General features: G+C 36.5%; 1 protein-coding gene across 1 annotated transcript; it reads left to right on the forward strand.

Annotated features, from left to right (window-relative positions):
* The first annotated feature begins 3,397 nt into the window (after window positions 1-3,397).
* On the forward strand, window positions 3,398-12,556 carry LOC115991032 (transmembrane protein 205). The gene is made up of 3 exons (XM_031114788.1): window positions 3,398-3,700; window positions 4,239-4,458; window positions 12,120-12,556. Exons 1-3 carry the CDS (start codon window positions 3,492-3,494, stop codon window positions 12,333-12,335), a joined length of 645 nt encoding a protein of 214 aa, XP_030970648.1. The 5' UTR covers window positions 3,398-3,491; the 3' UTR covers window positions 12,336-12,556.
* The last annotated feature ends 1,249 nt before the right edge of the window (window positions 12,557-13,805 follow it).

The raw sequence follows: 13,805 nt of genomic DNA on the forward strand, positions 1-13,805 counted from the left end.
TCAAAGGTCTTTTCTCATCAATGTGGCCAGGACGTTTGTTGGCGCATTCAATGTGGAGGTGACGTCTTTTCTTTGAACTGCTCCCACACTGTATCCCCATGCAAGTCCTATTCTACTCGCCTTTTCTTCTGGGAGAGCTTTGGGGGCTGCCTTTGATGTTGTGTCGTTCTTCCCTTCTAGGTCTTGGGATGCCGAGGACAGGGTCATCCTCGGCTACATCTCTAGGTCATTTGGACTTTCGCTGCATGTCCTCGGCAATGACTATTCTCGGTGCGGGCCTTGGGTCCTAATGGAAAGTGGGCCGGGATCACAAATTCTCTGGCCCCACATACATTTATCATGATTATCTCTTTTATTATTATTTTTGTTTAAATATGCATTTGATAACTATGGTAGTTATTAATAGAAATTTATTATAATTGTGTTTATATATAGAGTTTTAAAATCTACTATTTACTTTTCAAAATATAATCTACTATTTAAAGAGAATACAATAAAGTCAAATTCTCAACCCTCTATTTTTAAAGGGTAAGGATTTGCCGCAAACTAAGTTGCAGCAACTGCCACAAAATTGCACACGTGTCAATGCCTCAGATAGACACCTGTTCAAACTTATATTTAAATAAAAACTTCCATGTCAAGATTGAATTTTTTACCAAATGGTTACTTGACACATGCGCATTTTGCAAGAGTTGTTGCAATTTAGTTTGCAGCAAATCCTTGCCCATTTTTAAATCCTTTATTAAAATTGTGCCACGTCATTGAAAAAAATGGTAGAATAGATTGCTGTATATATAGGCATAACAATAATCGTTAAAAATACCTAAGTATAATTTCTTAATTATTAAATTTTATATTTAGATTAAAAAGAAAAGAGAGAAGAGTTATATAATGTTTTTTTAGAGAGTTTCAACTTATGATGTTTGCTTCTGATGATATATTATATAATTTTTATATTATATTATATTAAAAATTTTGGTTTTTTTTTTTTCTTAAAAAGTTACTTAGAAGCCATTAAAAATTGAAAATATGGGAAATTACACTTTGCCCACATGTGGTTTAAAAATTGGCACTTTACCCACCTAAAATTAGCTCCATTTGTCTCCCATTACCCACCTCTATTAAAAATAGGGATAAATTTGTAATTTTATTACTGTTTTATGTCTCTCTCAGCTCAAAACATAAAAAACTAAAAAATCATGAGAAAAGAAGATCTAGGGTTTGTTTGAATATCGCTTATTGCTGAAAACTGAAAACTAAAAATACTGTAGCAAAATAATTTTTAAATATGTGAATAGTGTCGTGAGACCCAGGTTAGAAGTTATATTTGCTGAAAGAGGTACTTGTGGGTCCCGTTAACAGTGCATGGACCCACCCAAGGAAACACAGACGCAGATAGCAATGCAAACGCGTTGCTATCCAAACCCACTCCTAAAAGCTAGGTTTTGTAAAAATTAAAACTTAAGGTTATGTTTGATAACAGTTTTTGTTTTTTATTTTTAAAGACTTATTTTTGGGAATATAAAGAAAAAACAATTTTGTTGTATTTTTGAAATAAAAAACATGTTTGGTTAGCTAAAATTAAAAAGATAGTTTTTTGAAAAAAAAAAAATAGAAAGTACTAAAATATATTGTTACTCGGATTTGAACTCTAATGCTAACTCATTAAATAAGATAGATTCATTAAATTAAATGCGTGTTTTCATTAATTTTTGAAAATTAAAAACTGAAAATAGCTTTTTGCATGTTTTTAGTTTCCTTCACAAATTAAATTTTGAAAACAGTTTTTATTTTCTATCTATTTTGGTTTGCCAAACAAGTTTTTTAATCTCAAAAATAGAAAATTATTTTTAAAAACAGAAAATAAGGAGAAAAAACAGTTACCAAATATACCCTAACTTTTACATCTTCTTTTCATTTATCAACTTTTAGATCTTCTATTTTTAAACACATTAAAAATTGAAATTTGATTGGATTGCCCTAGTAGAGATTCTCCAACTTTCTTTGTATGTTCAGAAAATGCCTCATCATTAACCATTACTGGATAAGGCAGTGGTGTGTCTTCCTTTAAGTCCAACACAGCACTACATCGATGCACAGCTGCTTGTGCTTTTATGACCTGCAAGTGGAACACATTAGATCGATGTTCACTACTTTTTCTTTCAACTGATAGAATGGTGATGGTGGTGGGAATGAATGAAGGCCAGACAAGGAATGCATGTTTCACCTCTTTGATCCTTTGCTTGACGTAGGAGAGACCTTCAGAGGTCAAGCTCTTGTAAGTTCCACCAAATTTCACTGACTCTGGAATTACATTTCTTGCTTGGCCTCCCTCTATGAATCCAACTGTCACCACCTATATATTTCAATTTTCAATGTGCTAAAATAGAAGATCTAAAAGTTCATACATGAAAAGGAAAGCTAAAAGTTAGGTTTTAATTTTTACAAAACCTAACTTTTAGATCTTCTTTTCCCTTAATTTTTTAGTTTTTTATGTTTAGGAGAGAGACATAAAAGGGTAATAAAAATACAAATTTACCCTTATCTTTAATAGAGGTGGGTAATGAGATACAAGCAAAGCTAACCTCAGATGGGTAAAGTGTCAATTTTTAAACCACAAGTAGACAAAATGTTTTTCGGGCGAACCATAAGTGGGGCAAAGTGTAATTTTTCCTTGAAAATAAAATAATTAAAGACATCAACCAAACTAAGTACAAACAAGACTTAGACTCCGTTTGGGAGTTCATAGGGAAATAGAATGAAATGATTATAAGAGAATGGAATTGAATGTATTTAAATAAGGGAAATGAATGAAATGGAATGAAATTAAGTAATTTTGATTGGATGTTTTAAAATAAAGAAATGAAAATGAATGGAATGTAAGTAATCTTTTTTGGGAGTAACATAGAGGGAATGAAATGGAATTGAATTATTTTATGACAATATTACTATTAGACCCTTATTTTAAACTAAATGGTTGAATATATTAGGGTATTATGGGAGTTTTAGTAAAAAAAATCAATAAATCTAATTTTATTCTCTCTCATTCCTTTCAATTTGGGGGAATAAAAATTTGAGATTTTAAGGGAATAGAGATGAATGAGTGTTCTCCCCTACATATTCTATTCCCTCCTACTTGAACTCCCAAATAAGGGAATGAGTTTTTCATTTTCTCTATTAAAATTCTCAAACAAGGGAAGGGAAGAATATTCTAAAATTATTTTTTTTCATTTTATTCTATTTCCTCTTCCTAAACAAGACGTTAAATACAGTATTTAGGTACTATTCTTTATGATCACTTTTTAAAATTTTGTTCCGTGAGAATAAAATTATATTTTTAAGTTAAAGTAAACACGTGACTGAATTTAACTATTAAGTTTCGTCCAACCAAGTGCAGAGTAGGTGCCAGTCTTTAGAAATAAAACCCACAAATTTCTTCAACGACCTACCATTTTGCGCACGCAGACACAGACTCACAGAGAGCGAGAGAGATGGGTTGGCTAACGCGATTCCTAGGGGCCGTGGCATTCTTAGCGGTCGGGGTGATATTCTCACCGGAGACCTTTGGATCGAAATCGGACGGTGAGAATTCAACTAGTAAGCTAGCTATCTATCTCAAGCTAGCTCATCTTCTCTGCTACGCCACCGCCTTCGGCACCGCTCTCTGGGTCACCTTCATCGGCGGCATCATCATGTTCAAGTAACTCTCTCTCTCTCTCTCTCTGGGTGCGTGTTTTGTTAAATTTGTAAAATTTGACTGAACGAAACTGTATCATGGCTCTGTTTGTTCTGTTAATTAATTTATTCGTTCCCGGATAATTTAAAATTTTTTAGATATGATTAAAAATAAAGAACAAAATTTGGATATTTTATTTTGTTTATTGAAAATGGAAGGTGGAGTTACGAGAGCTGAATGGTTTTGTTATGCTTAATTTAGTATAGTTTTGTGCTCATCAAAATTCTATCTGATAAAGTTTTAAGATTTGACAATTGGGTTTTGTCTTAAATTCTTAATCACTGGGTTATCTTCTTAGTAACAAAGGAGCAAAGCTGTTTAGTTGTCATAATGATATATGATAATTTATGTCAGCAATGCCATGCAATTTTTGCAAACACATTAAATTTCAATGAAGAGCTGTTGGGGCTTTGTGTTATTTGTGGCCTGGTTTGATGATTGAAAATTTTGTTTGAATAGTGTTTCCTAAACTATATTGTTAAAAACCCGTTTGATAATTTAGGAATCTTCCGAGGCATCAGTTTGGAAATTTGCAAAGCAAGATGTTTCCTGCGTATTTCTCCATGGTTGGGATCTGTTGTGCAGTATCAGTTGGGTCTTTTGCATATCTGCATCCCTGGAAGTCATCGTCTACCACTGAGAAGTACCAACTTGGGTTCTTGCTGTCTGCGTTTGCATTCAATCTCGCCAATCTGCTTGTTTTTACACCCATGACAATTGAGGTAAAGTTCCTGTTAATTCCAAGTTATTTTTGACAATACATGTTGTGGATCTATGATGTTTTATGTTAGGTAGTTATGATTTTCTGAATTTTCCAAATGGCCAATTTAATCTCAATTCTCTATTCGTAGATTTTTACTTGACGATTAGTGACCACCTTAACTTAAACCCCCCAAGCAATTAAGAAAACCTGTAGGACTGAAGAGATACTAGAACCTATCCAAGCTTCCATTTATCCCTAAATCCATATATAGCAGATAAAACAGGGTAGTCCAGTTGGCACAATTATAAGCCTTTTCAATATCCAACTTGCATATTACTTTTGGGATCTTGCTACATACTCTAGTGTCCAACTTTGCATTGGTGATTTAAACAGAGTCGAGAATTTTCTTCCATCCATGAAAGCATTTTGCTAGTCTGAAACAACTTTACCCACAACCTTCCTCAGCCTATTGGTCAACACCTTGGCCAAAATTTTGAAAGGCTTCCCACCAAACTAATGGGTCAACAATATCTTATGTTAGATGCTCTAGGTTTCCTAGGAACCAATGTAATGAATGAGGCATGCTCCGCCCAAAGTAGCCTTCAATGTGAAATTCTTCCAAAAACTTAACCACCCTGACACCTTTGGTAGAATGCTATAGTGAATCATTTGGACGTGGTGTCTTATGGCTGTTTACATATTTTATAGCTGAACTTCATCTTTGTCAAGCCAATCTCTATCTTCCCCTCCAAGTGTTGCAAACTCAATACCATCCACCTTTAGTCTCCAATCAACATCATTTGTCATACAAATTCTCATAGAAACTAAAAATGCATCCATTTACCTGATTCTCCACCCTTAACATTACTCCATCCACTTCAAAATTCCCAATAAAATTTGAACTCATGTGAGAGTTTGTCAACCTGTGGAAAAACTTAATTCCCCATCCCCCTCTATAAGAGCATTAGCATTGGAGAATGCTAATGCCAAATCTAAGGACAATTTGGCATTTTAAGCCTCAAAATGCTTTGCATCAGAGAATGTTAAACCCAACTATTGTAAATTTTTTTGCAATACTGCTACAGTACAATTCTAAAGTTAGAATTGTACTGTAGTAGTATTCTAAAAAAAATATATATATATATATTTTATTCACTTTTTCTCCCGAAATTTCTCTCCTCTATCTCATTATTTCAGTTCTCTTCTCTCTCTTCCTTTTTTGTTTCTCCATTTGCTTTCTCCTCTCTTCAGACCCAAACACCATTCTCCTCCCAACATCAACATCACACATCACAGTGGCTCATTTTTTCTGGTGGGTTACGATTCGGCGGGTTCTGTGATTGCTTTTTTTTTTTTTTTTTGGGGGGGGGGTTGGGTGACGGCGTGGGTTAGTGGTGGTTGTGGTTTTTGGCGTGGGCCATTGTGGTGGTTGTGGTTTTTTTTTTTTTTTTTTGGCTGTGACCGATGCTTAAAAGGGTTGTGGGTCGTGGTTGGGTTTGGTGTTTGGGTCGTTGGTCGTGGTTGTGTCCGGTGTTTGGGTCGTGGTTGGGTTGTGGCTGAAGTGGGGTCGTGGATCGGCGAAGCTTCACACAACCTCTCTCTCATCTCTCATCGTGGATCGACAAGTTGGGTTTGGATCGGTGGGCTGGGATCGGTGATGGTGGATTTAAAATGGTGGATCTGTTGATCGGTGGGTGGATTGGTTGGGTTGATCATCGGTAGATCCGATGGTGGCTTCGGTGATAATTTTTTTTGAATGGGTTTGCTCCGGTGGTTTCAAATCGGCGACGTGGGTTTCTGATCGGTGGCTTGGGTGGCGGGTGTGGTGGCTGTTGTTGGCTCCAATTGGTTTGATGGTTTGTGTGTGTGTGGCTTTGTTGATGGCTTTGTTGATGGTTTGATGGTTTGTGTTTGTGTGGCTCTGTGTGTGTGGTGATGGGTTTGGATAGGTTGATCGATGTATCATGGGTCTCTGTGTGTGGCTCTGTGTGTTGAACTGGTGCTAGAGGTTGAGGGAGAAAGAAAGGAAAAAAAAATGACTGTTGGAAAGCCTAGGAAAACCAAGTTTGAAAAAAAGTGACGGTTGGAAAGAAATAATAAAGAAAGATTAAAAAATAATATTTTAATAAAAATAGAGTTTTGGGATGCTGGAGGTATTGTAAAATGGGATGGTATAATGATAAAGTGGCTTTTTGGAATGGTAAAATAGAGTAGAATTGGAATTTCCCAATGCTAATGCTCTAAGCCAAATTGCCCTAGATTTTTGTCTTCAGATAGTTTCATCCATAAGAGCTATTTTTTCTAATTTGGTTTTCAGTTCCTCTCTATTTGTCTTCCTCCATATTTAAGCTGTACTCCTCCTTCAAATCTAGTTTCGATAATTCAGCCAAGACATTAACCTATTGTACCCCTATATCACCAAAACTCTCTTTATTCCAATTTTTTTAGATCTTGAAATCTTTGATGTTGTTCAGAGTTTTCATGGTGATAAATCTCCGGGTCCAGATGGCTTCCCAATGGCATTTTTCCAAACATGCTGGGGTATTGTCAAACCTGATCTTATGGCTGTATTTTACCACTCTTTTTGCTAAAGCTCAGTTTGAGAAAAGCTTAAACGCTACTTTTATTACCCTCATCCCTTAAAAACATGCAACAAGTGAGATTAGGGATTTCCGGCCCATTAGTCTTGTTTTGGGGGGGGGGGGGTCTATAAAATTATTGTTAAAGTCTTGGCCAACCGGCTTTGCGTGGTTATGGGGGATATAATCTTAGCATTCAAAATGCTTTTTTGAGGGATAGACAGATCCTTGACCCTGTTCTTATTGCTAATGAATGTCTTAACAGTAGATTGAAGTCTGGGGTGCCGGGGTTGATTTGTATACTGGATGTTGAGAAGGCTTTTGACCATGTAAATTAGAGTTTTCTTTTGCAAATGTTAGAAAGAAGTGGGTTCTCAACCAAGTGGAGACAATGGATTTTCTTTTGCCTATCTATAGTCTGCTTCACTATCTTGATTAATGGCTCTCCTTGTGGGTTTTTTGGTAGCTCTAGAGATTTGAGACAAGGTGATTTGTTGTCTTCTTTGTTATTTGTTGTTTGTCTTGGCAGTGTCTCATCTCCTTTTTGCGGATGACACTCTTATTTTTTGTGATGCTGATCTAGACCAGATTTTGATTCTTCGTATGATTCTTATTTGGTTTGAGGCGGTATCAGGACTAAAGATTAATTTGGGTAAGTCTGAATTGGTTCCGGTTGGAGTAGTGCATAATTTTGACTTATTGCTAAATGTTCTTGGCTACAAGCAGGGCTCTCTGCCAATGAAATACCTGGGTCTTCCCTTGGGTGCTAATTTCAAGGATAAGACTATATGGAATCCGATCCCGGAGAAAATGGAAAGGAAATTGGCGGGTTGGAAACACTTGTATTTATCAAAGGGAGGTAGAGTCACTCTAATCAAAAGCACCCTTTCAAATTTAACCATTTACTTTCTATCTCTATTTCCTATACCTACTAGTGTGGCTAACCAAATTGAGAAGCTTTAGCGGAATTTCTTCTGGGGTAGTCTTGGTGATGAACCTAAAATTCATTTGGTTAAATGGGCTACTATATGTGCTCCTATTTCTTCGAGTTAGGGATTAGGAAGATAAGTCTTTTCAATATAGCTCTACTTGGGAAGTGGTTATGGAGATTTGGGATTGAGAAGGATGCCCTTTGGAGACAAGTGATAGAGATGAAATATGAACGTGTGTCCTTACGGTGTTGGTTTATGGAAGAGTATCAGTCAGGGTTGGCCTTCTTTCTCACGCCATATTCGGTATGATATTGGTGATGGGTCTAGGGTGAAGTTTTGGCAAGACCGTTGATGTGGAGAGACACCTCTTGTAGTTAGCTACCCTGACCTATTCAGATTCTGCAGGAATAAGGAGGCTAGTGTGGCTGAGCTTATGAAATCCCCTAGTGGAGTCCTTTTTTGGGATGTGAGCTTCTTTAGGGGTGTGCATGTTCGGGAATTAGAGGCCTTGTCAAGCTTCATGGAATCTATATACGGTTTTTCAATAAGGGGGTTTGGTGAGGATAAGATGTGTTGGATTCCTAGCAAAGATAAGGGGTTTTTGGTGAAAGATTATTATAGAATTTTAGCTGGTTCTACTATCTTCGGTTTTCCTTGGAGAAGTATTTGGAAGCAGAAGATTCCCTCTAGAGTAGCTTTCTTTGTATGGACTGCTGCCTTAGGGAAATACTTGACGATTGATAACTTACGAAAAAGGAAGGTGTGGATTTTGGATTGGTGCTACATGTGCAAGAGTAATGGTGAATCGGTTGACCATCTCTTCCTTCACTGTCCCGTTGCTATGGATCTATGGTCTATGGTTTTGGGTTTATTTGGAGTATCTTGGGTAATGCCACATACTGTTTTGGGGTTGTTAGGGTGTTGGCAAGGCAGCTTTGGTCGTCATCGAAATGGTTTTATATGGTCCATCGTTCCTGATGGCTTAATGTGGTGTCTTTGGAGGGAGAAAAATAGTTGTTGTTTTGAAGATATTGAGAGATCTATTTTGGACCTCAAGCTTTTCTTTTTTAGAACTTTATTGGATTGGTTGTTTGCTTTGCAAAACCAATCATTCCCTTCTTTTATTGATTTCCTAGATTCTTGCAATTTTTGTATTTGATTTGCTATCCCCTTGTTCACTCCCTATGTACTAGGGTGGGTGCTTCCTTTTTGGTATCAATATATCTTATTACTTATAAAAAAAAAGATATATTTTCCTAGCCATTATAAATCTGGTTGACTCTGTCACCCTATAACTACCCCATTAGTCCCTCACCTTATTAACAAACCCTGGTACTTGAAGATACATATTTCCAAAATCTTAATGGTGTTTTCCCTTACATTGGCCCCCATAATCCTAAAAGATGATCATCCGACACTGGGTGAGGAAGAAGCCTTTGGATAAACATCAAAATAATGCTCTTCCTAAGACAACAAGACTAAGAGGCGATCAATAAATTTCATTTAGTAAATTGGTCTAAGGTATGTAGGCTGGTGAAGAATGGAGGGTTAGGCATTTGATGTTTGAGAAGGTTTAATTTTGCCTTATTAGGCAAATGGTTGTGGTGTTATGGTTTGGAGAATGATGCCCTTTGGAGAAGGGTCATTGAGGTGAAGTATGGGAATGAGTGGGGTGGCTAGTGTACAAAATCTATGTTTGGGGCATATGGTGTGTATGTGGAATTTCATTAGAAGTGGCTAGTTGAATTTTTCCAAGTTTCTTTGTTATGATGTGGGTGATGGTACTCAAGTAAAGTTTTGGGATGATAAGTGGTGTAGGGATTGTCCTCTTAATGAGAGTTTTCCAGATTTATATAATATTAGTGGGACAAGGGATGCTTCGGTCTTGGGAGGTTATGCATTACTCAAATGGGAGAATATTTTGGGATTTACAGTTTCGTTGTTCAGTGAATGATCAAGAGTCACAATCATTGGATGGTTTTATGTTGTTGATCTATTCCACGAAGGTGCAGGGTGCTAGTTCTAATAAACTTTGTTGGAAGCTAACCAGCAGTCGAGGTTTCGATGTGAGTGGGTATTATCATTCTCTCTCCCCTTCTATTGTCGTATCTTTCCGGTGGAAAATGGTGTGACAATTGAAGGTTCCTCCTCGGGTAGTTTTTTTTCTCTTGGACTGCTTCTTTAGGCAAGATTCTAACTACAGATAATCTTCAAAAGAGGTATATTGTTGTACTTGAGTGGTGTTATATGTGCAAAAGGTGTGGGGAATCTGTAGATCATCTTCTCCTTCTCTGTCCTATAGCATATGAGATGTGGAATATGGTCTTTTGCTTGTTTGGTATTTGTTGGGTGATGCCGCAAAGGGTAGTGGATTTGTTGGATTCTTGGTCATGCAATTTCAGGCGACTTCGCAATATAGATATATGGAGGATTGTGCCACATTGTTTGATGTGGTGTATATGCTGGGAACTGAATGCTAGAAGCTTTCATGGATGCGAACAATCCATTCTCGAGTTTAAGTTTTTTTGTCCTTTTTACTCTTCTTGAATGGTGTTTAGATTTACCATCTTTTTCTTGTCTTTCCCTTCCTGTTTTGCTTGATCATTGTAACTTGGTTTCTTGATGTTTTTGCCCCATTAGTACATTTCCTATGTACTGGGCTGTGTTATTTATTTATTTATTTTTTTTTTATAAATAAAATCTTTATGTTACTTATCAAAATATGTGACATATATGGTTGAGACAGGTTAAGACAATTCCGTCTCCCTGTGGAAACCTCACAACATTGAAATCACCTCCCTAACACCAAGCTAAATCCCATTTCGTCCTAGCCTTATTCTGCTTATCCCATAAACATTCCCTTTCTCTGTCACCATTTGGACTGTAACCCCAAAAAGACCGAGTGGAACTTGTCAGCCACATTCCAAACTTGCATGAATCTGAGAACTTCTCCACAAAACAATCAGCTCTCTTCACACACTGCAACATTAACAAAATACAACCCTCATTTCCAATAGCTCCAAATGATAGCCAATCTACAAATTGAAACACCCCCTCCCCACAATAAATCCCTCACCAAGCTTACCATATCTCCTCTTCACTCTAGTAGCATATTTCTTACAACTAAATGCTTTCCTGGATCATTCAATCCTCTGATGTTCCATGATATTAATCTCAAATTCATTGTACAGGAATCAATAGCCCACCCCCTCTCTAGGGATCACCCTTACTTTCTCCTCTTTTGCCTCAAGCACCATAGTTAATGGATGGTGCTAACCTTTTCAACTCCTTAATCCTTTTTGGACTTTTCCTTGGCTGCAAATGGTTCTTCTCTCACTGCCTGTTGTCTTCAATTTTTTCCCCACTAGTCACTAGCTGTGTAATTTTCTCCTCAGATCCAATGGTTGACTGTTGACACACCAAAAAGGTTTAGTACCCATTCTGATACTGTGTCAATATGCCTATTCCAAGTGTGTCGATGATTGAAATGTTGCTGGGGTTGCTTTTACCAATGGAATACAAATTAATGGGTTGGAGTAATCCTCCAATGGGACTAAAGCCCCTGTTTGTAATGAAATTGTAGGACTGCCCACTCTCCTAACAACACTCTTCATACCAGTCGAATCCAAAACTTTGTTGCACCTTTGACCATACCAAACCCCAGGTAGATTCTTCCCAGAAGGCCCAGATGCATTACCCATGTCAGTTAATTTTGGAAACTCAATCCAGCGTGTTACTGCTCATATCGACCCTGTGAAGTGTGCTAAGGTTTAAAGATGGGATGTGTAACCTCTTACCATCTCTTAATGCAATCAACTAATTGCTAATGGCTGTCTCTTTGGTCAGGCTCTACTCCCACTTGATCTCTTCCAAGCACACAAAGTGATTGGAAAGCTTTTGCATAAGTTCAATTGATTCGGTGTTACTTTTTAGTCCCAACTAGTAAAAAACTTAAACTTTAATAATGATTATTAAAAAAAAAAGACCTTCAAACTTCTGTAACTGCCAATGAAGAGCCTTGGGTTACTTCTTTGTAATTAATTTTGGTTTTATACTACCCCCACCCCACAAAACAAGAAATGCTCTAATAATGCCAATGACATTACATACGGAGTCCTCATCGATGAAGTTTTTTATTAGCCTGTAATGTTTTGCTTATTGTGATGTAGATGATGAAACAAAGGCATAAGGTGGAGAGAGAATCAAACATTGGGGAAGAAGTTGGGTGGTCAAAGAACGTGGAAGTTGCAAAGGTGAATCCAAAGCTTAAAGCCATGAACAAGAAATTTGGGATGATTCATGGGTTATCATCCCTTGCTAATATCATGTCCTTTGGCAGCCTAGCCATGCACTCATGGTACTTAGCAGGTAAACTTAATCTGTAGTTTCAATCTGGTTTCCCATTAATAGCGAAGGTAGTGCTTTGGCTCTATTGATTACATCAATAGAGAGCGGACCTACGTGCTTTCTCTTTGTTATAAATACTTTGAAATCCTCCTTGCCAAGTTATGTATGATTGAACAATAAGTTTAGAGAAGAATCCTTGTCGATGAATTATAAGTCCACATTATGAGCTATAATAGTATGGTTACCATGTTGATAACAATTGTTTCTCTCTTTGAAATGCACCGGCTTCCCTTTAAATTAAGGGACGTCTCTCTCCTTATTCACTCGCGTTCCAAATTATAGTTGAAATCAGGGAGAGCTCAGCTACCGAGTTGTCTTCAAAATGATTGGTGATTTTCAAACATAACCAGTCTCAATTTTGAGTTGCCAGTTTAGAGTCAAAGAAAAAGAACAAATATTGTATGAGTATTGGGTCGAATAAACAGTAAAATATATGCTTGGAATAAGATGGCTGGGCTGTATGCTGGTAAAACTTTCATAATAAGATTTGACGGCGACCATATCTTCTCCAAGATCAAGTCTCATAATATCATCCGCTGGGATTTTTTTTTTTGTTAATAACTAAGTGTCGAACACTCAGAACTCCCAAGTCCCAAGTCATATTATCAAACTACTTTTGTATGAGTGGATGACTATTTTGGGTAGCGTCACTTGACTCACTTCAGTATATTGATTTCAGCTCCTAATTTTTTACTTATAATATTTTTTTGGTTAAAACAATATTTCTGGGTTACATGATACAAAAAAACAACACGTTGATTCCTAAAAAATTAAGATTATGATATGACGGGGATACAGTAATTAATTAATTAATACATCTTTAGACTTTAGGTACATTTCAATATTTTATTTACTTATAGATATATTTTAAGTTTTTAAAATAGATACAGCTATTAAAATCTTGAAAATCATATCTAAAACCAAAAGATTATAAATAAATAAAACTCCCCCCACAACAAATTGAGGACACACATGTAGGAGTCTTCTAACGCGTCTGACACAGACATAGGGGGTTTTGGAGTGTCCGTATTCTTAGATTCCATCCAAATCAACTATTAAAATTTTCCTAGTAAACATGGTGTGGTCTTCTTGAAAAGCCTTTATTTTGGCTGCAAATGTTGATTAGAATTAGGAATTAGTCACTAAAGATTTCAACTGGCTTAGTTGATTGTCTCTTCTCTTCGTAAGTTAAGATCAACTTACATTGGTTTTTTCTATTAAAATTTTCCTAGTAAACATGGTGTGGTCTTCTTGAAAAGCCTTTATTTTGGCTCCAAATGTTGATTAGAATTAGGAATTAGTCACTAAATATTTCAACTGGCTTAGTTGTCTCTTCTCTTCGTAAGTTAAGATCAACTTACCTAGGTTTTTTTTTTTTTTTTTTTATGGGAACTTACCTAGGTTGGTTTGCGAATTAGGAAGTAGGATTGTATACTTTTTTGTAGTCT

The sequence above is a fragment of the Quercus lobata genome, chromosome 1 (assembly GCF_001633185.2).
Source record: "Quercus lobata isolate SW786 chromosome 1, ValleyOak3.0 Primary Assembly, whole genome shotgun sequence".
Taxonomy (NCBI): domain Eukaryota; kingdom Viridiplantae; phylum Streptophyta; class Magnoliopsida; order Fagales; family Fagaceae; genus Quercus; species Quercus lobata.

What these genes read in the sequence shown, in the direction of transcription:
- LOC115991032 (XM_031114788.1), top strand. Translation starts at nt 3,492, where the DNA reads ATGGGTTGGCTAACGCGATTCCTAGGGGCCGTGGCATTCTTAGCGGTC. An exon ending in GGCGGCATCATCATGTTCAA is followed by an intron (nt 3,701 to 4,238) that starts GTAACTCTCTCT and finishes TTGATAATTTAG; the next exon opens with GAATCTTCCGAGGCATCAGT. An exon ending in TTACACCCATGACAATTGAG is followed by an intron (nt 4,459 to 12,119) that starts GTAAAGTTCCTG and finishes ATTGTGATGTAG; the next exon opens with ATGATGAAACAAAGGCATAA.